We start from the raw sequence: 26,492 nt of genomic DNA on the forward strand, positions 1-26,492 counted from the left end.
CTTGGCCTACGAGCCCACGAGGACCTTGAGATCGTCTGGGGAGGCCCTTCTCTCGATCCCGCCTGCCTCACAGGCACGTCTGGCGGGGACGAGGGAGAGGGCCTTCTCGGTGGTGGCCCCCCGGCTGTGGAACACTCTCCCTGCAGACATCAGACAGGCGCCCTCCCTCATGTCCTTCCGAAAAAGCCTTAAGACATGGCTGTTCGAGAAGGCATTTAATTAAGTGGTATAACAATGTGGTAAAGATGACTGGAATGGAACAAGGAATATGAGACTGGTTATGATTCCACAATGAGACGAAGCGGATTTTTAGTGTAGTCTCTAATTGTTGTATAGTTTATATGTTGTTGTAATTGGCCTCTTTGTAAATTGTCTTTTATGTGTATTGTACACCGCCATGAGTCGCCCTAATGGGCTGAGAATGGCGGTTAATAAATGCATCAAATAAATAAATAAATAAATAAATGAGGCCTGGCCCTCACCTGGCTCTCACCACTGCCAGCCAGGCAAGAGGCTCAACATAAGGCCAGGCAGCGTGGTGGATCCTCCCACGCCTGGCTCTCACCACTTGCCGGGCTTGCTGGAGGCACAAGCCTCCCTGTCAGATGTGGGCTCAGACTCCTCCAGAATGCACCAAGCAACAGCAACTCCCTCATGTCAAGGTATGTATATTTTCCCCAAACTTCTGTGTATTTTCTTTTGGTCATGGGATTCTGTATGCCAAGTTTGGTTCAATTCCATGGTTCTTGGAGTTCAGAATGCTCTTTAATGGCATGGGAACTATACATCCAAGCAGCTACAACTCCCAAATGTCAGGGTCTATTTCCCCCAAACTCCACCAGTGTTCAAATTTGGGCATATTGAGTATTCGTGCCACATTTGGTCCAGATCCATAGTTGTTTGAGTTCACAATGCTCTCCAGATGTAGGTGCCGCTGCCGGCACTTGTATCTCCTTAATGGGACTCGATATCTGCACTTTGGGTTTTGCTATCCATGACCTGGGTCTCACTATCTGCAGCCACTTCAAATTGCCATGTTTCAGTAGGTAAATAAGGGGTGAAGAGGAACTAACATTTCGTCTCCTGCACATGTCATCAGTTGGGGAGCCCTCCCCCCAGCACCCACTGCCGCTCGGGGCCAGAGTGAAGAGAGAGGGGGCCAGGGGATAGCTCCACCTTGTCTCCTGTGCTATTCTAATAATATAATATAATGCAATGTAATATTATGTAATATATTGTATATACATATAATATTAATAATAATATAATGTAATGCAATATAATACTACTAATAATAATATGATGTTATAATTATATATCTATATTACATGTAATATTTCTAATAATATGACAATATAATGGTCATGTCAGAATGTGTCCGTTCAAGCTTAAGTCAACAAAGCTGCCCGTCTATTCCATGACAGTTTGGGTGTTGTAGTTCAGCGTGATGGTAACGTTACTACTACTGGTAGGAGGGAGAAGAGGGCTGCACAGGTTTTGGAAGAGGAGTAGCAGCGAAAGCAGATTAGAGAGATAATCATGCCCCCGAGTGATTCTGAAACCTTTGAGGGCTTCTCCGACTGTGAAATGGGGGATGGGGAGGAAAGCTTGGGAGTCAAGCGGGTTACTCGCGATCCAGAGTCTGATGAGGAAACTCAAAGGAAGCGTATCCGTGATATACTTAACACTCCTATGGAGGACGAGGACTTCATGGGCTATGAAGGGAGTGATGGATCTGGGAGTGACATGGGGGAAGAGGATGGGCTCGATTGGACCCATGTACAGGAGATTAGGGATATCTGTAACCAACCCACCTCCAGCGATGACTTCGAAGGATTTACAGAGGAATGGCAACCGGGGAGCACTTGGCAAGATCTAAGTCTTGACAGATGCTGGCAGAGGTGGAGGGATGGGCGTTCGGGTTCAGCTCCAGGGAATGGGGCAGCTTATTTATTTATTTGTCGTGTCAGAACAACCAGTCTAACAGAACAAAGCGAGCAAACAGAAAAGTACACAACTTGTGAGTTTGGTAGCTGGTTAAATGTCCTTTGACCAGTATCTGGCCACTTGGAGTGCTTTCGGTGTTGCTGCAAGAAGGTCCTCCATTGTGCATGTGGCAGGGCTCAGGTTGCATTGCAGCAGGTGGTCAGTGGTTTGTTCTTCTCCACACGCGCATGTCGAGGATTCTACTTTGTAGCCCCATTTCTGAAGGTTGGCTCTGCATCTCGTGGTGCCAGAGCGCAGTCTGTTCAATGCCTTCCAAGTCGCCCAGTCTTCTGTGTGCCCAGGAGGGAGTCTCTCATTTGGTATCAGCCATTGGTTGAGGTGCTGGGTTTGAGCCTGCCACTTTTGGACTCTCGCTTGCTGGGGTGTTCCAGCGAGGGTCTCTGTAGATCTTAGAAAACTATGTCTAGATTTAAGTCGTTGGCGTGCTGGCTGATACCCAAACAGGGGATGAGCTGGAGATGTCTCTGCCTTGGTCCTTTCACTATTGGCTGCTACTTCCCGGCGGATGCCAGGTGGTGCAATACCGGCTAAGCAGTGTAATTTCTCCAGTGGTGTAGGGCGCAGACACCCCGTGATAATGCAGCATGTCTCATTAAGAGCCACATCCACTGTTTTAGTATGGTGAGATGTGTTCCACACTGGGCATGCATACTCAGCAGCAGAGTAGCACAGCGCAAGGGCAGGTGTCTTCACTGTATCTGGTTGTGATCCCCAGGTTGTGCCAGTCAGCTTTCGTATGATATTGTTTCTAGCACCCACTTTTTGCTTGATGTTCAGGCAGTGCTTCTTGTAGGTAAGAGTATGGGGCAGCTGAGAGTGATGATGAAAGGGTGGGGAGCACCTCATCTTCTGATGAGGAACTTTAGGATAAAAGTGGGTATTGTTTGCATGGATCTTTGCAGAAGGCAAAGTGTCTCTTTTGGGGTGTGAATCTTTGTTCCTGCCACAATTCTCAAGCTTGGGTCCTTGGACTACAGATTCCTATGTTCCTGCGTTTTCATCTTGTGACTGATGACTTCTACTCTACTGCTATCGACTACGGACCGTTTTGGACAACGCTTTTGCTTCCTGGACTATTTCTTTAGTTTACATCGTGCCTTGACTCTGGAACGTTTCTTGATTATGCTTTTGCCTTTTCCTGACGTGGTTTTGGACTATTATTGTACTCTATGAGTTTCAAGCGATTTGCTACACATTTAGTTATACCGGATTATATACCGGGATAATCCGGATTATATTTAAGTTGTGTTTTTCACCTTGTTTTTGCTACAGACTCTTAGTTCTTACTTTGGACACTGAAGTAAGTGTCTCCAAGTCCTTTTTGTTATCAATAAACTTGTGTTTGGACCTTTTTCAGCGTGTTGGGCTTCTTTAAAGCTTCTGGGTCTTGACATTGGGAGTGAATTACTGGAGGCCGATAAGGGCCACCTGGACAAAGGGGGTGGAGAGAAATCTGGGAGATGCTGCGTGTTCTGTGGGAATGGAATGTACCCGTTAGGATAGATAAGAAAGGGGTGTGTGGGGTGGATAGGTGAAATGCCACAGCTTTGGTGGGAAAGAGTTAGAACTAGCTTTTACTGTGCTTTGGTGAGATCGAATACTATGAGGAGCGGCTTAAAGAGCTGGGCATGTTTAGCCCGAAGAAGAGAAGGCTGAGAGGAGACATGAGAGCCATGTATAAGTATGTGAGGGGAAGTCACAGGGAGGAGCAAGCAGGCTTCCTTCCTGTTGCCCTGTAGCCATGGCTTCAACCTACAAGAAAGGAGATTCCATCTGAACATGAGGAAGAACTTCCTGACTGTGACAGTTGTTCAGCAGTGGAACTCTCTGCCCTGGGGTGTGGTGAAGGCTCCTTCTTTGGAAGCTTTTAAAAAGAGGCTGGATAGCCATCTGTCAGAGGTACTTTGAATGCAATATTCCTGCATCTTGGCAGAGGGTTGGGCTGGATGGCCCATGAGGTCTCTTCCAACTCTATGATTCTACACTAAAGAGACCCTAAACAACTTCTAAAAGGCACCAAATGGGCAAAGTGGCCCCTGGCACACACTAAAGAGGCCCTAAACAACATTTGGCCCCGGGATTGTGGCGCAGCTGGCTGAGTGTCAGGTGCATTAAGATCACTCTGACCAAAAGGTCATGAGTTCAAAGCCAGCCCGGGCTGGAGTGGATGTCCAGCCATTGTGTAGCCCGTTGTCGACCTTTGCAACCCGAAAGACAGTTGCATCTGTCAAGTAGGAAAAATAAGGTACCACCTGTGTGGGAGGCTAAATTTAACTAATTTATGAGGCCATAAAGAAAAAAGTCTCCGGGGAATGTGGAATGCGGAAGAACTTCATCGGTGTCGTTGATGCACGATGAAAGCAGCAGCTCCCCTGTTGTCCAGAAAAAAAAGTTAAATAGCCTCGGTGTATTTGTCTGTTAAACATTGTTTGTCAAACTGGCATTGAATGTTTGCCATATATGTGTTTACTGTAATCCGCCCTGAGTCCCCTGCGGGGTGAGAAGGGCGGAATATAAGAACTGTAAATAAATAAATACATAAATAAATAATAAAGGGCACCAAATGGGCAAAATGGCCCCTGGCACACACTAAAGAATACCATTGCTTTAAGTATGCGGATCTTTGTTGCCAGCGTGATGTCTCTACTCTTCACTCTTTTATCAAGATTGGACATTGCTCTCCTCCCAAGAAGGAAGCGTCTCCTGATTTCCTGGCTGCAGTCTGCATCTGCACTCATCTTCGCGCCTAGAAATACAAAGTCTGTCACGGCCTCCACGTGTTCTCCCTCTATTCCCCAGTTGTCAATCATTCTTGTTGCCATCATCTTGGGTTTCTTATGTTTAGCTGCAACCCAGCTTTTGCCCTTTCTTCTTTCACCTTGTTTATCAGGCTCCTCAGCTCCTCCTCGCTTTCGGCCATAAAAGTGGTATCATCTGCATATCTCAGGTTGTTAATGTTTTTTCCAGCAATTTTCACACCAGCCTTCCATTTGTCAAGCCCTGCATATCGCATGATGTGTTCTGCATACAAGTTGAATAGGTTGGGTGAGAATAGAAAACCCTGTTGTACTCCTTTCCCAATCTTGAACCAATCTGTGGTTCCATGGTCAGTTCTTCCTGTTGCTACTTGGTCTTTGTACAGATTCCTCGGGAGAGAGACAGGGTGGCTTGGGATCCCCATCCCACCAAGAACTTGCCACAATTTAAAAGCTTATAGATAGATAGTTCATAGATAATACATATTTGCCATAGAATAGATAATGTCTGCCTTAGAGTTTATAGTAGATGTTATAAAGAATAGATAATATTTACCTCATAGAATAGTTATAGTCATACATTCCCCATAGTTTATAGTTATATTTACCTCATAGAAATTATAGTAGTTTGTTACCTCAGAGTTTATATTTCACTGTTCTAACACCATCATAATCAAACTGTACTTTTATACCTTGATTATTCAGTAAACAATTGTTGAATTTAATCTTGTTTTTAGGGTTTTATTTTTGGGGGCATTAAAGTAATTAGGGCATACCGATGGTCACTGGGAAAATAGCCAGACACATTTAGTTTTCTCCTTAATCTTCCCAGTGTGCCATCATAGTGATAAGAAGCCTGATCGGCCTTGTAGCCGATTCGGATTGCTTATAGAGAGTTAAAAAATAGAGAGCCCACTCCTTGTGTGGAAGAGAGAAAGGCACAGCTTCCATAGTGCTTGTGACCTGTGTGGCTTTGCCATTTTTTAGCTTGCCAAAGAAAGAAAAGAGAGAGCCCACTCCCTCAGGGTGTGTGTGAGGAAAAGGCACTGTTTCCACATTTCCACTGGAAAATGTAACAACATTATAGGAATACTTGGGTGAAGTGTTGCTAAATTGAATACCTTTATGTTAAGGAGAGTTAGGGGCAGCTTTCAAAGTAAAAAAGCTGCCTGCCTTCCCTTTAAAAAGATATTGGAGGCTTGTTTCCTGTCAGAGAGTGAAAAGGGCAAGGCTAGCATCTGATATTTGTCTTAAGGGGGCATTTGGCGCCAAAAGGGGTTTTTTACAGTTTGGCAGCCATTTTGTGTTCATCCTTTAAGCCTACTATAGTAAAATCAGAACTGTGACAGCCATATTGTCCCCTCAAAAAGAAGCGGTGGCATATTTTGCCTTCACCAGTGTACATAGAGTTCTATGGGATTTGTGCTTATAGTTTAAAAAGAGCGGGAAAAGGTGTTTTGGAGCCTGTTCTGGCATTTTTCTGAGGAAAAGGAGTTAGAAGACTCTTAAACCTATTCCAGTAAATTCTTGTTTTACTGTTATAGCATAGATGGTGACAGCAGGCTGTGTGAGCATTTTGCCTCACACTCAGTCCTCTTCACCCACATAGAGTTGTTGCTTCGGCAACCAGCGAACAACAAAAATGGATGGGCTTTCTGATGGAAGTGCAGACAGGCATGTACACATTTCCCGTTCACATAGAGTTAGGCACCCCGCAGAAAAGGCCCTACAGCTGTTGCTGGAAAGGGAAAGTCATTTAATTGTGAAGGCAGAAAGTGCTTGGAAACACCTGCAGTATGGCATGGACACTTTGTCAGCCTCCAGAGACCCTGAGGTAATAGCAGTGCATAAAGAAGAGCTCCAGGATAGTTTTTTACTCTGGAAAACTATTATAGAAAGGCAACAACAAGTCCTTACAAACATTAATGATGATGATGCCCAAGCAAGGCTACAAGTATTATCACTGGACTATCAAAGTAAAGAAAGAGAGTTTATTGTATTGTCGAAGGCTTTCATGGCTGGAATCACTAGGTTCTTGTGGGTTTTTTCGGGCTATAGAGCCATGTTCTAGAGACATTTCTCCTGACGTTTCGCCTGCATCTATGGCAAGCATCCTCAGAGGTTGTGAGGTCTGTTGGAAGTAGGAAAAATGGGTTTATATATCTGTGGAATGGCTGGGGTGGGGCAAGGAGCTCTTCCCTGCTGCAGTTAGGTGTAAATGTTTAGCTGATCACCTTCATTAGCATTTGAAGGCCTGCCTGAGCCTGGGAAAATCTGTTGCTGTGCCTGATTTTTTTCCTCTCTGTTGTTTAGCTGTTATAATTTTAGAGTTTTTTAATACTGGTAGCCAGATTTTGTTCATTTTCATGGTCTCTTCCTTTCTGTTGAAATTGTCCACATGCTTGTGGATTTCAATGGCTTCTCTGTGTAGTCTGACATGGTGGTTGTTGGTGTGGTCCAGCATTTCTGTGTTCTCAAATAATATGCTGTGTCCAGGTTGGTTCATCAGGTGCTCTGCTATGGCTGACTTCTCTGCTTGAAGGAGTCTGCAGTGCCTTTCATGTTCCTTGATACGTGTTTGGGCAATGCTGCTGCGTTTGGTGGTCCCTCTGTAGACTTGTCCACAGCTGCATGGTATACGGTAGACTCCTGCAGAGGTGAGAGGATCCCTCTTGTCCTTTGCTGAACGTAGCATTTGTTGGATTTTCTTGGTGGGTTTGTAGATTGTTTGTATGTTGTGTTTCCTCATCAGCTTCCCTATGCGATCAGTAGTTCCCTTGATGTATGGCAGGAACACTTTTCCTTTGGGTGGATCTTCATCTTGACTCTCGTGGCTTGTTCTTGGTCTTGCAGCTCTTCTGATGTCTGAGGTGGAGTCTCCATTGGCCTGGAGAGCCCAGTTGAGGTGGTTCAGTTCATCTTGGAGGAGGTGGGGTTCGCAGATTCTTTTTGCACAGTCTGCCAAGGCTTTCATGGTGCTTCTTTTTTGACTTGGGTGATGGTTGGAGTTTTTATGTAGATATCTATCTGTGTGGGGGGGTTTTCTGTAGACGGTGTGAACCAATTGTTGATCTGGTTTGCGGATGACTAGGACATCTAGAAAAGGCAGTCTTCCTTCATTTTCTCCAGTGGTGAAAATGTTTAATTTCTCCAGTGGTGTAGGGCGCAGACACCCCATGATAATGCAGCATGCCTCATTAAGAGCTACATCCACTGTTTTAGCATTGTGTTCCACACTGGGCATGCGTACTCAGCAGCAGAGTAGCAAAGTGCAAGGCCAGATGTCTTCACTGTCTGGTTGTGGTCCCCAGGTTGTGCCAGTCAGCTTTCGTATGATATTGTTTCTAGCACCCACTTTTCAGACAGTGCTTCTTGTAGGTCAGAGCAGAGTTCAGGGTGACTCCCAGGTATTTGGGTGCACTGCAATGCTCCAGTGGGATTCCTTCCCAGGTCATCCTCAGAGCTCGGGATGCTTGTCTGTTCTTAAGGTGAAAAGCACATGTCTGTGTTTTAGATGGGTTAGGGATCAGCTGGTTTTCCCTGTAATAGGCAGTAAGAGCACCTAGAGCTTCGGAGAGCTTCTGTTCAACCATCTCAAAGCTCCCTGCTTGAGCGGTAATGGCACGGTCATCAGCATAGATGAAACTCTCTGTCCCTTCTGGCAGTGGCTGGTCATTTGTGTAAATGTTGAACATGGATGGAGCAAGCACGCTCCCCTGAGGCAGGCATCTGGTTTCTGCCCCTCCCCTACTGGCCAGGGAGGCAATATGTGGCGGTTCCCAGGGGTACCGTGTTTTGTTGCCCGGTATTGTGCCGGTGGTCTCATTACGTATCAGTCAGCAGCGGGCTGATCGATCTTGATCCAGAACCCATGCCTGGCAGCCAACCCCTTGTTCCTGTAGACAATAAATTAAGTTGTGGCCATGTTTTACTCCATCTATGTGTCAGTGTCATCTCTGGTTCTTATGGCGGGAGGAGTGTCGCCCTTACTTACTTACTTACTTACTTACTTAGGCGATCCCTTGTTGGATGAGTAAGATGGTCTTCCATGATGGGTTTCCTTGTGGATTCGTAGGTGGCTGTGGAGCCCTATTCTTGACCCACATCTTCTCCCGCAGTGAAGGCATTGGTTTCCAGGTGGAAGGCGGGCCCGGTCGGGCTTGAAACAATCCTAGATCAGCACTCTTCCCAAAGTGGCCGAGGAGACCAGGAGGGAGGCCGAGGAGGAAGCGGGGGACCAAAGCAACCAAAGGAAGCAAAGGTGCCACCGTGGCCAACGGAGCCAGGACACCCAAGGCCAGGCCCAGGAGAAAGAGCTCCATCCTCCAAGACTCTCCGGTGACTGACTCTGGGTCCAAGAAGAATCCGGCCTCTGCTCGGAAAAAAGAGGAGTATATTCTGCACATATATTGAAGTCATTTTATGAGACTGTGGGGTGGAAATTTTTTGGGAAGAACATCGTGGTGAGACTTCTGTGTAGCATGCTTCTGTTGGGCAAGTGGGCTTGTTAACAAAAGACCCTCCCCATGAATGTACAGCAGAGTAACTTACGGGCAGCAGCATGACCCAGCACCAAGAGCCCAAAGGGATACAAAGAACAGACCAAGGTTACCTCTTCCTTAGGAGGCTTTTCTTTGTAGCAAAATAATATGGTTGTGCTATTTATAAGGACAAGGTTTTCATGACACAAATGAAGTCCGTTATACTTCCTTCTTTGCTTCCACGCTGGGCTTCTTTCTCATGCAGATAAATAGCTTCACTCTCACAGACCCTCTTCTCATACTGAACTTACACAGGAGCTTCACATAGTAACTTTACACACAGCAGTCTTCACACTGAAGCTTCACACATGAGGCCTTCAATCTGGGGCTTCTCTCGCCAAAACTTCTCACACCAGGCCTTCTCAAACCGAGGCAAACTAACCCTGAGGCTTTCTCTCACACTGAGCTCTTCTCACACTGAGGGCTCTCTCATGCCGAGGGCTCTCCCACACTGAGGCAAACTAACACTGAGGTTTTCTCTCATACTGAAGCCTTTCTCCCACTGACGCTTTCTCACACTGAGGGCTCTGTCACACTGAGATGAACTAACACTGAGGTTTTCTCTCATGCTGAGGCCTTTCTCCCACTGAGGCCTTCTCACACTGAGGGCTCCCTCATGCTGAGGGCTCTCACACTGAGGCTAACTAGCACTGAGGTTTTTTCTCACACTTTTCTCCCACTGAGACCTTCTCACATTGAGGGCTCTCTCATGCAGAGGGCTCTCTCACACTAAGGTGAAGTAACATTGAGGTTTTCTCTCACGTTGAGGCCTTTCTCCCACTGAAGCCTTCTCACACTGTGGGCTCCTCATGCAGAGGGCTCTCTCACACTGAGGCGAACTAACACAGGTTTTCTCTCATGCTGAGGCCTTTCTCCCACTGAAGCCTTCTCACACGCTGAGGCCTTTCTCCCACTGTGGCCTTCTCACACTGAGGCGAACTAACACTGAGATTTTCTCTCACGCTGAGGCCTTTCTCCTAGAGGCCTTCTCACACTGAGGGCTCTCTCTTGCTGAGGGCTCTCTCACACTGAGGTGAACTAACACTGAGGTTTTCTCTCATGCTGAGGCGAACGAACACTGAGGCCTTCTCACACTGAGGGCTCTCTCAGACAGGCCTCTCTCACATTGAACTAACATCGAGACCTACTAAGCTGCAGGCACACCTGCCTTATATAGAACCGCAGGTTCCACTGTAGAGGACTCAACTAATAACTCTTTTTCCTCCCCTCTTAGCTCAAGCAGCTGCGGCTACGACATGATCCAGGCGTGTGAAAGCTGAATAACCCCAAACTTAATGGTATTGCCTCTGGCCATTTCCATCTCCCAATGAAAAGTATTTTGCTAGCTTTATATGAATTGGAGGCAATGTTCCTGCTCTCTGAAGAACAACAAGAAACATCTCCTAAAAGTAAGATTTGAACTGGAAGGAAGTTCCTTCCTCTCTTCACTCTTAATACCATAGAAAATTCAGAAGAGGAGAGTTCCTGAGGATTTAACCTGAGAAGGAAAGGCTTATTGATCCCTGTTGATGGCAGACTCACCCACATCATTTAGATCAAAGCTTCGGTTTCATTGATTGCCAATTGATTGGACAGGTTTGGAAACGAGTGGGATTGAGCCCACCCTCCGTACCCCCCCCCCCCCCAGACTTGGAATTCTGGCGCACTTAATGATGACGGTCAAATCTTTTCTGTTTTCGCATCTTCCCTTTGATTGATGCACATTTTAAAAAGGCTATGCAATAATAAAATATATTTTTCAAATGCCGTGGTCTGCTTGAAGGTGGCTCCCTGATCGCTCTGAAGCAGACAGTTGACAAGATCTGGACCTCTGAGCTCCACATTTCTTTATTACGGACAGATCCTAACACAGTTAAATTCACACTGCGTCCTTTTAAAGCAGCGTTTCTTAACCTGGGGGTCAGGACCGCTGGGTGGGTCGCAAGGGGGTGTCAGTGGGGTCGCCAAAGATCATCAGAAAATATATATTTCTGGTGGTCGTAGGAACCCCTTTGGCAGAGAAAGCTGAAGATCTCTCTGCCTGTCTTCCTCTTCCTCTTTGGAAACAGATGGCACATCCTCCCACCAAAAGCCCTCCTCTGCTGTGATTGGCAGGTCCCTCAGCCAAGGGGAGGGATGTTTCTGAGACTCCAAGTGGGGAGGGGAGAGAAGGCGTGCTCGGTACATGGCAGCATGTGCAGGCGAGGGAAAGCATGCGAGGTTGGACGGAGGCTCACACCAGGCGAGTCCCTTCACGGCAGGGGAGTTTTGTGTGGGAAGTTTGGCCCAATTCTGTCATTGGTGGGGTTCAGAAGGCTCCTTGATTGTAGGTGAACTATAAATCCCAGCAACTACAACTCCCAAGTGTCAAGGTCTATATCCCCCACACTCCACCAATGTTCACATTTGGGAATATTGAGTATTCATGCCACATTTGGTCCAGATCCATCATTGTTCTAGTCCACAGTGCTCTCTGGATGTAGGTGAACTACAACTCCCGTACTCAAGGTCAATGTCCATCAAACCCTTCCAGTAATCTGTGTTGTTCATGGGAGTTCTGTGTGCCAAGTTTGGTTCAATTGCGTCATTGCTGGAGTTCAGAATGCTCTTTGATTGTAGGTGAACTATAACTCCCAGCAACTACAACTCTCAAGTGTCAAGGTCATTTCCCCCAAACTCCACCAGTGTTCACATCTGGGCAAGGATCAAGTATCAGGTTTTAATTGAATCTAGAAAAAGAGGCGGACTAGCACTGCGCGACCTACAAACATATTCGGACGCCTCCGCACTGACGTGGGTAAAGGAGTGGGCCGCTCTTCCCAAAAAGGAAATTCTAAGCTTGGAAGGAGCGGATCTTCGACGAGGCTGGCACGGTTGCCTCTGGTAGCATCAGGAAAAAGTTGAAAAACAAATCTCAAATCATTTTGTAAGGGAAACTTTATTAAAGGTGTGGGAAAATTACAGAGACAGACTATATACTAAAACAAAATATATATACAATATATACAATATATACAAAAGAGAGACGCCTTCCAAGAAGTGGCTAAATTATAAATTGTTATGAACTGAAAAGAATAACGATTGGTCATTGAAATCAATAGAATAAATAAGGGCGGAAACCATTTTTCATGGTTTCAATATCGACACATTAAGGAAAGCTACAGGGAAGATGTAAAAGATGCAAGAAACAATATGGGATTTGGTCATGAAGAGGGAAAAGAAAAGAATAAAAAGGTTATACCAAAAACTTATAGAATGGAAGACCGAAACAGAACTGGTGAAAGGAAACATGATTAAATGGGCGGTAGGGGGAATTAAGTCCATTGACATTATGAGACACTAACTTAATTTTCTGAGTCATAGGTTTTCCCAGTTTCTCTCTGTCTCCAAATTTGCCTTTCCTGAGTCAGATGATGTTCATTTTTCATTTACATAGATTGCTACTCCTCTTTTTTTTCTCAGCGCTGGAGGAATAGTATAATTTTCCCAATTTTTTTTGTTCTATATGCATGACATGTTTCTGTGTGATATGTGTCTCCTGCAGATAAATTATATCATACTTCCCTTTTTTTTAGACAGTGCCATTTTTTCCTTTTATTGGGGGAGTTAAGTCCATTGACATTATGAGACACTAACTTAATTTTCTGAGTCATAGGTTTTCCCAGTTTCTCTCTCTGTCTCCGAATTTGCCGTTGCTGAGTCAGACTAGAATGCAAAGTCCTTCGGTGATTTTCTCCTCAGTCTCTTCTTTTTCTGATACCATCCGTGCCTGTTTGGGTTTCACTTGTTTCATCTTCTATTTTTCCTTTTTGTGGGGTAAATGTTTTTGAGTCTTCTTGCTCTCCTCTATCTTGAGATTCTTTATCCTCTTTTTTTATTTTCCCCCAAAATGCTTTAGCCTTGAGTTCAGATGTTAGCCAGTATTTTGTGTTGTTCCAGAGTACCATCAGCCCCTCTTTCTTTTCCCATTTGAATCTAATATTCCTTTTTTTCAACTCCTCCGTCAAAAAATAATATTTACATTAGGCTTTTTCCATATCTGCATCACCATTTCGGTAATCACTTCCCTAATATTTTCATTTTCTTCTTCGGGAATGTTTCGAAACCTTAATTGGTATTCTTTTTCTTTAATTTTCTGAGTCTCATATTGTTGCTTTAGGGAGGCGGCTGTTTCTTCCAGAGTATTTATTTTTCTCTTGAGACCTTCCTGTTGGTTTTTAATGATTTTATTTTCTCTTATTAAGTCTTTATTTTCTTGTTTTAGTTTGTCTATCTCTTCTCTTGCTTCTGAAAGTTCTTTCTTGAGGGCTGTCTGCAGCTCTTCTTTTATTTCTCTTTTCATGTCACCCATTTCCTCTTTGATTATAATGTTTTGTTTGTCTTGGTTGTCTTGGATTCTTTGGATTTCTGTTTGTAATTTTAGCATCTCACGCATCACATCTCTGATGCTTAATTCTTCAGGAAAGGAGTCCTTCCTTCCAATCCCCTTCTTTTCTCTTTCTTTTTCCTTGTACATCTTTTTTTTTTGTGTTGACGTCATGTCGTTTATTTTTTGTTTTGCTTTGTTAGTGGTTGTGTTAGTTGTTTTTGGTTGTTTCTTGTTTTCTGATTTATTCTGAGTGTGTTTTGTATATGGATTTATATAATTCTTCCACTCTATATAAACTTCAGAGTGCTTAACTCTTTAAGGTATCTCTTCCCCACACTTCACTCACTTATTATCTTTTTCCTTTCCTTTCCTTTCCTCACTGGGCTGTTACTTCGATCAGGGAATTGTTTGAATTCACTTCATACCAAATTCACTCCCACGTTTTCCTGTCCGTCCCATCTATGTGTGTAGTCTGGGCCAGTTTTGTCTCAAGGTGGTTAATTTCTTGTCATTTACTCACTGTCCCTCTTGCTCTGGTCTCTCTGCTTCTCCTCTCTTTCTTTGGGTCCGTCTTCCCAATTTCGGCTCAGCCGCTGGCTTATGTCTCTTCTTCTTATTCTTTGGCTCCCTTCTCTTCTCCCATCTTCACCCTCCCGTTTCCTCTCCCCGCTGTTGTGACACCACTACTTTTGCCTTCTAAACCTCTCCCCTCTCCTTGTTTCTCGTCGTCCCGTCCCATCTCTTCTTGCGATTTCTTCTTCCTTCTTCTCGTAGCTGCACCCCACCTTACTCTCTCCTCAACTCCTCAAGTTCTTTTTGCCATTCTGGAAGGTAGGTGGGGATGCCGGTGGGAGATACGGGAGTGCAGGTATATGTGGAGGGTGTGTTTGAGGAAGAGATGATGACGGAGTTGGGAGAGTGTGGGGAGGGAAGGGAGAGTGGTAAAGAAGAAAAAAAGAGAGAGTGGTATTTCTCACGGTTTGCGCACGAGGGCTTGTCTCCGGTCTGGACTGCTTGGGTGAGCCTTAAAGGAGCCGCAGCTGCTCTTCTTCTCTGTCTCCTCTGAGAGAGAGTTCGTGCAGGTTTCCTTTCTTTCTTTTTTTCGTCCTTGTCGCAGTCGGCTGGGTTTTGTCAGGGATGTGGGTCTATTGGATTTCACTCAGGAGTAACACCACTTGTCTCCACTATTCATATCTCCCTTTTTTTTCAAGCTCCTTACGAGTAGTAGGCCGTTTCGTTAGTCCTATTCCACGATCCTCTTTTTTCCACTTTCAGAGTTTCTCTTGGCTGCCCTTCTTAGATAAAGACCTATGACTTTTCAGTCCGTCCTGGGTTCCCTTCTTTCGTAGTGAATTTTTCCTTTTGTTTTCTTGGGTTTAAACTAGTGGCTGGCGTCGTCTTCCTGAGCTCATCGGGTGCCCTTGTTGTGCCTTGCCCTAAAGGACCCGTTAAAGGGAGACCTGTCTGGTCTTTGGCTTGGTCCCTTTGGGTTTGTACTGCTCAGCTTCGATCTGCTGAGCAGGGGAGCCTCAGCTCAACCTAAGGCAGTTCGATCGGGTCAGAAATCTGAGAAGCCTCAGAAATGTGCTGCGTTCGCCATCTTCGCCACTACCGGAAGTGGTTGGTTGTAAAATTCTTGAAATAAAGATCATTTAAAAAGATATATAAGAAATCATAAATTAAGTTCCTGGTTTGATTCTGGCCCCATCTCCGTGATATCTCTGATTGGGTATGTAAATATTCCGTTTTTGTCCTGCTCCTCATGTTATGATTAACGAACCAACTGATCCCCAGGAAATGGTGAACCGTTTCTGCTGCATCAGATTCAGCTTTGCTTTTTCAAAATTAGCAGAACAGAGAGAACTTGGAAAGGAGTAAAGGAGAGCTGCAGGCCGCGTCCCTCCCATGCAAAACGATGGCGAGGAACAGGCCGTTCAAGGAGGTCGCACCTAAGAAACAAGAAGGTGACCATACAGTGAGGAAATGGGATTCCTGAACCACGTCCCATGATTTCAGCTAGCATCTTGTCACTTCCATGCCATGGTCTAAATAATAATAATAATAATAATAATAATAATAATAATGATTTTTTAATACGAAATCCAGTATACAGATCTCGTTTGATGTGACATACTGTGCTTTTGTGTCAGTAAAATAATAATGATGATAATAATAATAATAATAATAATAATAATAAATATAGGTTGCTTACCTGCAACCGTAGTTTCCCGAGTGGTCACCTGTGATTTACCATATGTGCAATTCACAGTTGACCACGATGGGAAAACTATTTATACCCCGCCATCATCTCCCCAAAGGGGACTCAGGGCGGCTTACACGAGGCCAAGCCCGGTAGTGCAATTATAGTAACATAACAACAACATAACACAAAAGCATGAAATAAACATTGCAAAAAGACAAATAAAAGAAAAAAATTGCAAAATAATCCAGAGAAAAATCAAACACAATAAAATCAAACCCATAATAAGGCAAAGAGAACTCTCTAGAGCTCGGTATGGTATGGGCTGTGGCTCCCACGAACCCGAACCAGCATGGCCACGATGAGAAATACTGGGAGTTGCAATCCCATGATCACTGGGCATGATCTGTACTTACATAATGGCCTCTTGGATTGGAAGACATGTTTGGAGCCAGGTCACGACCGTACTGCCGTGGGATTCGTAGAGGCGGACGACGAGTGCATCAGCTCTGTCCTCAGCCTGGAAGATACAGCGAGAGGCTGGAGTCTGAAGGGACTTAGATTAAGAACAGGGTGGGAAACAGACTCTTGGACTGCAAGTTTGATGGTGGTGTTATTGTTTTTATGTTCACGTATGATTTATTTGGAGCTCCCAGTGGCGTAGTGGGTTAAACTGCTGAACTTGCTGACTGAAAGGTTGGCGGTTCGAATCTGGGTAGCGGAGTGAGCCCCAGTTTCTGCCAACCCAGCAGTTTGAAAACATGCAAATGGAAGTAGATCAATAGGTACTGCCTTGGGGGAAAGGTAATGGCACTCCATGTAGTCATGCCCATGGCCACGTGACCTTGGAGGTGTCTACAGACAACGCCGGCTCTTTGGATTAAAAATGGAGGTGAGCACCAGAGTCCCAGAGTCGGACACAACTGGACTTCATGTCAGGCGAAAACCTTTACCTTTTATTGTTTATTTTATATGCAGCACACAACGGCTTTTGTGAGCTGTCCCTTCCATTGATTATTATTATTATTATTATTATTTTTTTTTTCTTGGGTTTCATCCCTGACTGCACAAGTCTCCATCTCTCAATAAGTAGTTAGCCTAGATAGATTAGACTGAGGGATTCCTCCCCAATTTCCTCTAGCAAGCTCATTTTAAGAAGGGGTTAAGAAGGGGAGTTGCCTTACTCATCTTTGCATGTCACTATCTCCTCCCCTTTTGAATACTTAGGAATGTGATCTCTTTAGGGAAATGCTGAGATAATTGGGAGACGCCCTAGCACCTCCTGTGTGGGGAATTCAGGGCTATAAATCAGAGGCAGTATTAGTCAGTTTTCGCTGGTAACAACGACCCTGATGCTGATGCTTTCACTCCAATGGAATCTGCTTTGTGTCTGCTGCTAAGGACTTAGTTCACTGCCCGTTGTCTGATGGAAGACTGGGGTTTCTTTTGGGACTTCGTAAGAGACTTCGGTTTGTGTCTGGATTAAGACTTCCTTGCTTTCCTTTGCACTTTTCAATTGCATTTGCTGAAGTAAAGCATTTTTCTTTTACTTTCAACATTGTCTAAAGGCTGTTTTTGAAGGGCAACTAAGGACACGAAGCAAGCCGGTCTGCTCAACACCCATTTCCATAATGTTGGAGAGCAGAGAGATCAAAAGCGATGCATCCAATTCGTCTTGCACCTGGTTGTGATGGGCAAAAACCTCCCAAGGACCCTTTGAAGACTTTCTAAATGCCTGTGGCAATATAGTTGGGCACATCGTCCCTCACTTTCAGCCCAGACATGGCCATGTTGGACAAGCAATGCTTCCAGCCCTTCCGCTGCCCACCCACACTCTAGACTGCCTTTCGGCCCTGCTGTCCCTCCTCGTCCTAGCACGCCTGACCTGTTTGATTGCCTCCAAAACAACGGCTGGGGACTCCACGGAGAAGGCACTCCAGGCTGGGCCCTGTGCAGAGACGCTCGGCAGGATGTGGAGAGGGAAGTTCAGATTGTACGCCTGGTGGATCACCTGGGCTTCCTGGAAGGAACCTGTCCGAAGAAAAAACCAGGTGCCGGGGGACTGAAATATGTCTCAGTAGTGGCACCCTTGCAACCTGCGGGAGCAAAGAGGCCTCAACACTTGTATACAGCAAAGAGTGAAAAGGAACTCTGTTTATTTATTATTTATTTATGTATTTAGAACTTTTGTATCCCGTTCTTCTTTACCTCCGTGGAGGGACTCGGAACGGCTAACAGCAAAAATTCAGTGCACAATAAAAAACATCATAAAAGCAACATACACAAAAAATAAGTTCTAAAATGCATATGAAAACAATTCATCGAGTTAAAACAACATCCAACTCAGTCCAGAACGTTGTGGTCAACGGCAAAATCCAATGCCCCCAATAACATAAAATATTATTAAAACATTAACATATAATATAAACCATATAAGAAAAATAGAGACTATAAAAACAATAAAACGCAAGTCCTCAACGTCTCATTAGTAAAATCATTTTCCAGTCGCATCGTGCCATCATTCCAGGGATCTAAAATAGCTTATTCCGCTGCATCTGCAAATGCTTGCGCAAAAGGCCAGGTTTTATTTTATTATTTATTTATTTACTTTACTTCTATACCGCTGTTCTCAGCCCGGAGGCGACTCACGGCGGTTCACAAGACACAGGACACAGCAAAATTCAACACCAATATAAAACAGTTAATAACCTAATCTAATACACAATTAATACACAATTACTATAATAACCATTCACCAAGGTCTCATTACTAAAAACACGATCCAGATTCATCATCCATTGTTCCATTCCTATGTCATTACCATTCATTGCACTAATTATTCGAACGCCTGCACAAATAACCAGGTCTTTACTTTTTTGCGGAATACCATTAGAGATGGTGCTAACCTAATATCTGTGGGAAGGGCGTTCCACAGCCGGGGAGCCACCACCGAGAAGGCCCTATCTCTCGTCCCCGCCAGCCGTGCTTGTGACGCTGGCGGGATCAAGAGCAGGGCCTCCTCGGAAGATCTCAAAGTCCTGGTGGGTTCATAGGCCGAGATGCCGTCAGATAGGTAGCTTGGGCCAGAACCGTTTAGGGCTTTAAAGGTCAACACCAGCACTTTGAATTGAGCCCGGTAGCAAATCGGTAGCCAGTGGAGTTGGCGCAACAGGGGGGTTGTATGCTCCCTGCGTCCCGCTCCTGTTAGAATCATGGCTGCCGAACGCTGGACTAGTTGAAGCTTCCGAGCCATCTTCAAAGGCAACCCCACATAGAGAGCATTGCAGTAGTCTAGGCGGGATATAACCAGAGCATGGACTACCGTGGCCAAGTCAGACTTCCCAAGGTACGGGCTCTCTTTGGGAGTGTTAGGAGGGAGGGGGCCAATCTCATATGACGCTGGTTACGCTGCAGCTTGCTCCACACAGATACCAAATATTCCTGTATACAACCAACCCAGCCCTGAAACAAGGAGGGCAGCGTCTCCTCTCCGCTCCATTGGCCAAGACGTCTCTTGCCTACCTGCGTGCGGCATCACTGCATAAGTAAACTGGTGGTCACTGATATCTGCAGAGGCGTCCGGAGACTTTGGCGCTCTTAACCTTTGGGGAAGAGTCAAGGGAACAATATAGTAGGTGGGTCTTCCAACCTTGTTTATAATAGCAACCTTCCAAACCTTCATGTATGTATTTGCTAACATTTATTGTATGTATATGTTGATTTGCTAACCTTTATTGTATGTATATGTTGATTTGCCAGGTCAACCCACCTCTTTGGTGTGGGAGGGGCTACAGACATGTGACTGTACTGAGCATGTGCAGACTCAAGGCTCCCTTTTGGTATCCGTATGATTTTGGACTTCAGCAGTTCACTTTACAGTTCACTTTACACCTCAGTGGAGGTGGATGCAGTATGCGTTTGGACTTCAATGGAGACAGTTTGCATTTTGGACTTATGCAGTAACAGCTTACTATATGTTTGCTTTGAAGAACATTGAGTACAGTTACACAGTTTGGACGCTCATAGGAAAGGCAGAGGAACGAGAGACCCAATGAGCAATATCCGGAAGCTGGAGAACGGAGAAAGGCAGGGAGTTCCAGAAAAACATCTGTTTCTGTTTCATTGACTATTCTAAAGCTTGGACTGTGTGGATCGTAACAAATTGCAGCAAGTTCTTGGTGGGATGGGCATACCAAGCCACCTTGTCTCTCTCCTGAGGAATCTGTACAAGGACCAAGTAGCAACACGGGGTGTCTGCGCCCTACACAACTGGAGAAATTACACTGTTTAGCTGGTATTGCACCACCTGACATCCGCCGGGAAGTAGCAGCCAATAGTGAAAGGACCAAGGCAGTGACATCTCCATCTCATCCCTTGTTTGGGTATCAGCCAGCACGTCAACACCTTAAATCAAGAAATAGTTTTCTAAAATCTACAGAGACACTCGCTGGGACACCCCAGCAAGCGAGAGTCCAAAAGTGGCAGGCTCAAACCCAGAACCTCAACCAATGGCTGATACCAAATGAGAGACTCTCCCCTGGGCACACGGAAGACTGGGCAAATTGGAAGGCGCTGAACAGACTGCGCTCTGGCACCACGAAATGCAGAGCCAATCTTAAGAAACGGGGCTACAAAGTGGAGTCCACAATATGCGAGTGTGGAGAAGAGCAAACCACTGACCACCTGCTGTAATGCAACCTGAGCTCTGCTACATGCACGATGGAAGACCTTCTTGCGGTAACACCAGAGCACCCCAAGTGGCCAGATACTGGTCAAAGGACATTTAATCAACTACCAAGTTTGCAAACTTTGTGTTTTTTTCAAAAAAAAATCTGTTTGCTTGTTTTGTTCTGTTAGAAATGTAATACAATGGTCTGGTTGCCCCTGACACGATAAATAAATAAATAAGCAACAGTCAGAACTGACCCTGGAACAACAGACTGGTTCAAGATTGGGAACGGCGTACGGAAAGGTTGTATCCTCTCCCCCAACCTATTCAACTTGTATGCAGAACACATCATGCGATGTGAGGGGATTGATGAATGCAAAGCTGGGGTGAAAATTGCTGGAAGAAACATTAACAACCTGAGATATGCAGATGACACCACTTTGATGGCCGAAAGCGAGGAGGAGCTGAGGAGCCTTCTACCCAAGGTGAAAGAAGAAAGCGCAAAAGCCGGGTTGCAGTTCAACATCAGATGATGACAACCAGACTGACTGACAACTGGGAAATAGAGGGAGAAAACGTGGAGGCCGTGACAGACTTTGTATTTCTAGGTGCAAAGATGAGTGCAGATGCAGAGTGCAGCCAGGAAATCAGGAGACGTTTACTTCTTGAGAGGAGAGCAATGTCCAATCTCGATAAAAGAGTGAAGAGTAGAGACATCACACTGGCAACAAAGATCCGCATAGTCAAAGCAATGGTATTCCCCATAGTCACCCACGGATGTGAGAGCTGCACCATAAGGAAGATTGAGTGAAGGAAGACAGATGCTTTCGGACTGTGGTGCTGGAGGAAAGTTCTGAGAGTGCCTTGGACAGCAAGAAGATCCAACCAGTCCATCCTCCAGGAAATAAAGTCCGACTGCTCACTGGAGGGAAGAATAGTAGAGGCCAAGATGAAATACTTTGGCCACATCATGAGAAGACAGGAAAGCTTGGAGAAGAGAATGATGCTGGGGAAAAGGGAAGGAAAAAGGAAGAGGGGCCGACCAAGGGCAAGGTGGGTGGATGGCGTCCTTGAAGGGACTGGATTGATCTTGAAGGAGATCCTGGGGGTGGTGATGGCCAACAGGGAGCTCTGGCCTGGGATGGTCCATGAGGTCACGTAGAGTCGGAAACGACTGGACGAATGAACAACAACAAGAAGAAGATGCATACTTAAAGACTTTGGACTACTGATTAATAATGATGCCCCGTGTTCTCCACACAGAGAAACTACATCCTATCTATAAAAGGTGGTCTCCAGATGTTCATGGAGATTCACATTTGCCAAAAGGACACGACATCATTTTTCCTTTTCAAAAAGGTTATGAATGCAATTTCCTCAAAAAACCTTGGCAAAAGAAAAGCTCTGAGGTCTTTTCCTTCTGCTGGGAGTCTTTCCAACAGACTGCAACTGAGGGAGATGAATTGGGAAGCTTGGACTTTGCATCAGCTGTGCTGAACATCAAGGAGCCATTTACATCATTGCTTCAAGTAATCGACACAGTACACAATAGAGAACAGACTTCTGTTTTGAGGTTCTGTTCTTCGGTGAAAGGAAAAAGCACTCAGCTTGTGAGGATGGAAGACCCTCACCCACCCCCCACCCAGAGAAAACCCTGCATTTATTGGTGGGCCAACCCCCAGAACTCACAAGGAAAGGCTCATCACGTTGCCCCGAACCGAGCAACCGTACTTGCAGTCGTTCAACAGCGCAACCCCAAAGCCATGTTCAGAGAGATCCATCCACTTGTGGCTCCACACCTGCAGACAGAAGCAAACCAACTGGAATGAGCAGTCATCCTACTGGGGAAACTGGTGGCTATTTCTGGTGGGAAACTGGGGGGGGGGGGAGGGGAGATGGGCAGGAAAGGTGTATAAAAGGAAGTGGTGGAGGAAAAAAGTCAGTAGTGTCTTTCTTTGCTGCAGAGATACAAGCAATATATTCATTTTCAAGCAAAACCGGCTTGTGAGTGATCATTTAATATTGCTATATAAAACCTACAGTCTTACAGAGGCTGGGAGTTACAGTTCAGGAAAAGCATCCTTTTCTCAAATGCCATGTATGAACTGGCATAACAGCAACCTAAAATCCCAGTCCTCCCCTAGATCGACATTCCTGTTACATGTATGTTCAGACAGGAGGCACCTGTTGGAAGGGGCTAGGAGTAAGTGGGTGGCCCCTTGGGTACTGTTGAACCCCAACTCCCAGAATTCCTCAACCATTGGCTGCTCCGGCTAGGATCTGCAATACGGGACCATCTGGAGAACCCATGTTGCATAGCCCTGATGGAAAGGGTGGGAAGGCCAACCAATGGATAGGATTTCGAGGGAATCTTAGGTTCTAAAATTAGGCATTTATTTATTTATTTGTGCATAGATCCAAAGCCAGATAATCAGAGAATCATACTGATCAATCCAAGGCCAATTCCGACTGTATTGCACAGGTAATTGTGCCGGGCCAAATGCTTGCTCCCAAAGCCAAGTTTTCATTTGTTTGCAAAATGACAGGCGGGAAGGGGCAGATAATCGGTCCTGACCTCAAAGCGGGCCCAGTCCCAGGAGGTGTTCCAATGTGTTGGCCTCTGGAGGTGGCCAAACTGGATCTCGTACGTAGCGTTGGGGCTGCGAACCCCGACTGGGAATTCCACCTTGAGGAATTGGTGGGCTTCGTTCCAAGCAACCTACAAAAATAATAATATAGGAAGAGGAAGGAAGTCAAGAGAAAACCACGCACCCGTGAACCCCAAAGGTACACGATCCCTTAGGAGAAGGCCTACAATGTTCTGAAGATCAAACCTGAGTCTGAAAGCGGACGCAAGGGGAAGCCGCGTCCAAGATGACTTCCTGGGTGAGGATGCTCCTCTGGTTGATCTGCAAGGAGAACTTGGCACTGCCACGCAGACCGCCCGACAAGGCCATTTCCAAGGGTTTCAGGACATGCGTGATGGGTTTCCTGAAAGAGCGTAAGGATGCAGAAGATACCTTACACAAAGTCAAAGCATCGGTCTATTGAGTTCACTATTACCAACAATGATTGGCCACATCCACTCAATAGAGGAGGTTCTTCAAACCTACCTGGAGATGCTGGAGATTGAATTTGGGACTTTGTGCACACACAGTAAATGATAGTCCACAATAATAATACTACAAGCAGAGGCAAACTACCATTGCTCAGATGATTATTGGAACTTCTGCCACAAATACCATCTGCCTGCGACAAAGAACTGGTGAGACCTCAAGCCGGAAAGAGTTACAGAAATGAACACGGCAAACTCCTCTGGAATTCATCCAAAAAAAGGGGCTGAACCTCAAACATCCAGTCAAGGGTCTGAACACAAAACTTATTTCCAAACCCTCCTGTTGTCTTCCTGGCATCCTTTACATGACATAGGGCTTCAGCACACAATTCCTTTGAGTCCTCAATTGTCCTCTTGTGCTCGTTGACCTGGCATGGACTCTATGGAACATCGTGTATGAGATCGAATTGTTAGGCCAACCATAATGGCAGTGCTGGCTGGAGGATTCTGGGATATGCAGCAGCAATAATAATAATAATAATAATAATAATAATAATAATAATAATCTGACATGATACGAGGATTTAAAGATCAAACTGCAAAGACTCTGGCACAAGCCAGTCAAGGTGGTCCCAGTGGTGATTGGCAAACTGGGTGCAGTGCCTCTAGACCTTGGCCTGCACTTAAACACAATCGGTGCTGACAAGATTACCATCTGCCAGTTGCAAAAGGCCTGTACGCATTATTTGCAGATACATCACACAGTCCTAAACACTTGAGAAGTGTCCAACGTGTGATCCAATACAACAGCCAGAAGAGTGTCTGCTGTGGACTCAACTTGTGGTGTTTCAAATAACAACAATAACAACAACAACAACAACAAGAATCTACTAATAGCAAAGCATCTAGTTCAGTTTCCTAAGGTGGAAGAGAAGAGGCTCGAATTGAGACGCATTGGGGTCATTGCCTATAAATTCTTGTCCAAAGGAGAGTCCACTCAGTACAGTTCAATTGTTTGAGTGTCGAAACGGAATGAGTCTTACAAACGTCTACAAGCAGTGGCTCTTGGCAAGCCATCCTTGGTTTCCCAGAATCCCACAGGAAGAGGACTGCTTCTTACCTAGTCTCCAAATGATAGTCCATCACATCCCAAGCATCCCAGTACAAAGGAATATCATCAAATATCACAAATTGGTTAGCGCAGGAACCTTCGGGGATGGACTCTCTGGAACAAAGAGACACGGAGTCATAATTTGAACTTATTGGTTCTAGATAGCGAGACCTGGACATGTGAAAATATTCTGGATGCAGATGTCAGAGGAACAAACAAAGCAGACTTGTATATGCGTTAGACCACGCAAACGTCGGCCCTCCTACTGACTGTGAGGAATTGTGGGAGTTGGAGTCCAAAACACGTGGAGGGCCGAAGTTTGCCCACGGCTGAGTTGTACCATATCATCACAAAATCTTCTGTGTAGATGTTTACATAGAAGCCAGGTGCCTCTCAGTCAGGTATGTTGCTACAACTCCAAACAGAGTTAAGGTTTAAGGGGAATTGCATGTTTATTGTCTTGGGCGAGTGGGTTTAGTAACAAAAGACCCTCCCCATGAAGAGAGTAACTTATGAGCAGCAGCGTAACTCAGCAACAGGAGCCCAAAGTGAGAAGAAGAACAGAAACACAGAGACCAATGTTCTCTCTTCCTTCGGAGTCTTTTCTTTGAAGCAAAATCATATGGTTGCACTATTTACAAAAACAAGGTTTCCGTAAGACAAATAAAGTTCTTTATAGTTCCTTCTTTGCTTCCACACTGGGCTTCTTTCTCATTCAGATAAACAGCTTCACTCTCACAGAGCCTCCTCTCAGACCGAAATTACACAGGAGCTTCACATAGTAGCTTTACACCCGAGGCCTTCAATTTGGGACTTCTCTCACCAAAGCTTCTCACACCAGGCCCTCTCACACTTGGCCTTCTCATAGACGGCCTTCCTCCCACTGTGAGGCCTTCTCGCAGATGAAGGTCTACCTCACACTGTGAGGCCTTCTCACAAACAAAGGCCTTCCTCACACTGTGAGGCCTTCTCGCAGACTAAAGCCTACCTCACACTGTGAAGCCATCTCACAGACTAAAGTTTACCTCACACTGTGAGACCTTCTCACAGACTAAGGCCTTCCTCACACTGTGAGGCCTTCTCGCAGACTAAGGCCTACCTCACACTGTAAGGCCTTCTCACTAACAACGGCTTATCTCACACTGTGAGGCCTTCTCACAAACTGAGACCTTTCTCCCACTGAGGTTTACCTCAGACTGATGGCTCCTAAGCTACAGGCACACCTGCTTATAAATCATACGGTTGCACTATTTACAAAAACAAGGTTTCCATAAGACAAATAAAGTTCTTTATAGTTCCTTCTTTGCTTCCACGCTGGGCTTCTTTCTCATTCAGATAAACAGCTTCACTCTCACAGAGCCTCCTCTCAGACCGAAATTATACAGGAGCTTCACATAGTAGCTTTACACCCGAGGCCTTCAATCTGGGGCTTCTCTCACCAAAGCTTCTCACACCAGGCCCTCTCACACTCAGCCTTCTCATAGACTAAGGCCTTCCACTGTGAGGCCTTCTCACAGATGACGGCCTACCTCACACTGTGAGGTCTTCTCACAAACAAAGGCCTTCCTCACACTGTGAGGCCTTCTCGCAGACTAAAGCCTACCTCACACTGTGAGGCCATCTCACAGACTAAAGCTTACCTCACACTGTGAGGCCTTCTCACAGACTACGGCCCACCTCACCCTGTGAGGCCTTCTCACAGACTACGGCCCACCTCACCCTGTGAGGCCTTCTCACAGACTAAGGCCTTCCTCACACTGTGAGGCCTTCTTGCAGAGTAAGGC

The 26,492-nt window shown here is 45.5% G+C and overlaps 1 protein-coding gene and 1 long non-coding RNA gene across 2 annotated transcripts in view; one reads left to right on the forward strand and one right to left on the reverse strand.

Annotated features, from left to right (window-relative positions):
* Window positions 1-9,032: 9,032 nt before the first annotated feature.
* Window positions 9,033-11,070, forward strand: LOC137097627 (uncharacterized). The gene is made up of 2 exons (XR_010910307.1): window positions 9,033-9,131; window positions 10,539-11,070. It is a non-coding gene; the product is annotated as an uncharacterized lncRNA (long non-coding RNA).
* A 1,153-nt stretch (window positions 11,071-12,223) lies between these two features.
* The window catches only part of LOC132762576 (alpha-mannosidase 2C1-like), a 42,570-nt gene continuing 28,301 nt past the window's right edge, over window positions 12,224-26,492 (reverse strand). The window contains exons 19-26 of the mRNA XM_067471291.1: window positions 24,718-24,822; window positions 23,377-23,533; window positions 23,118-23,261; window positions 22,232-22,341; window positions 19,396-19,475; window positions 17,759-17,904; window positions 16,290-16,393; window positions 12,224-15,622 (exon numbers count right to left, since the gene is read on the reverse strand). Of these exons, the coding sequence (XP_067327392.1) occupies window positions 15,499-15,622; window positions 16,290-16,393; window positions 17,759-17,904; window positions 19,396-19,475; window positions 22,232-22,341; window positions 23,118-23,261; window positions 23,377-23,533; window positions 24,718-24,822 (970 nt within the window). The 3' untranslated portion in view covers window positions 12,224-15,498. The remainder of the gene's footprint in view (window positions 15,623-16,289; window positions 16,394-17,758; window positions 17,905-19,395; window positions 19,476-22,231; window positions 22,342-23,117; window positions 23,262-23,376; window positions 23,534-24,717; window positions 24,823-26,492) is intronic.

The sequence above is a fragment of the Anolis sagrei genome, chromosome 9 (assembly GCF_037176765.1).
Source record: "Anolis sagrei isolate rAnoSag1 chromosome 9, rAnoSag1.mat, whole genome shotgun sequence".
Taxonomy (NCBI): Eukaryota; Metazoa; Chordata; class Lepidosauria; order Squamata; family Dactyloidae; genus Anolis; species Anolis sagrei.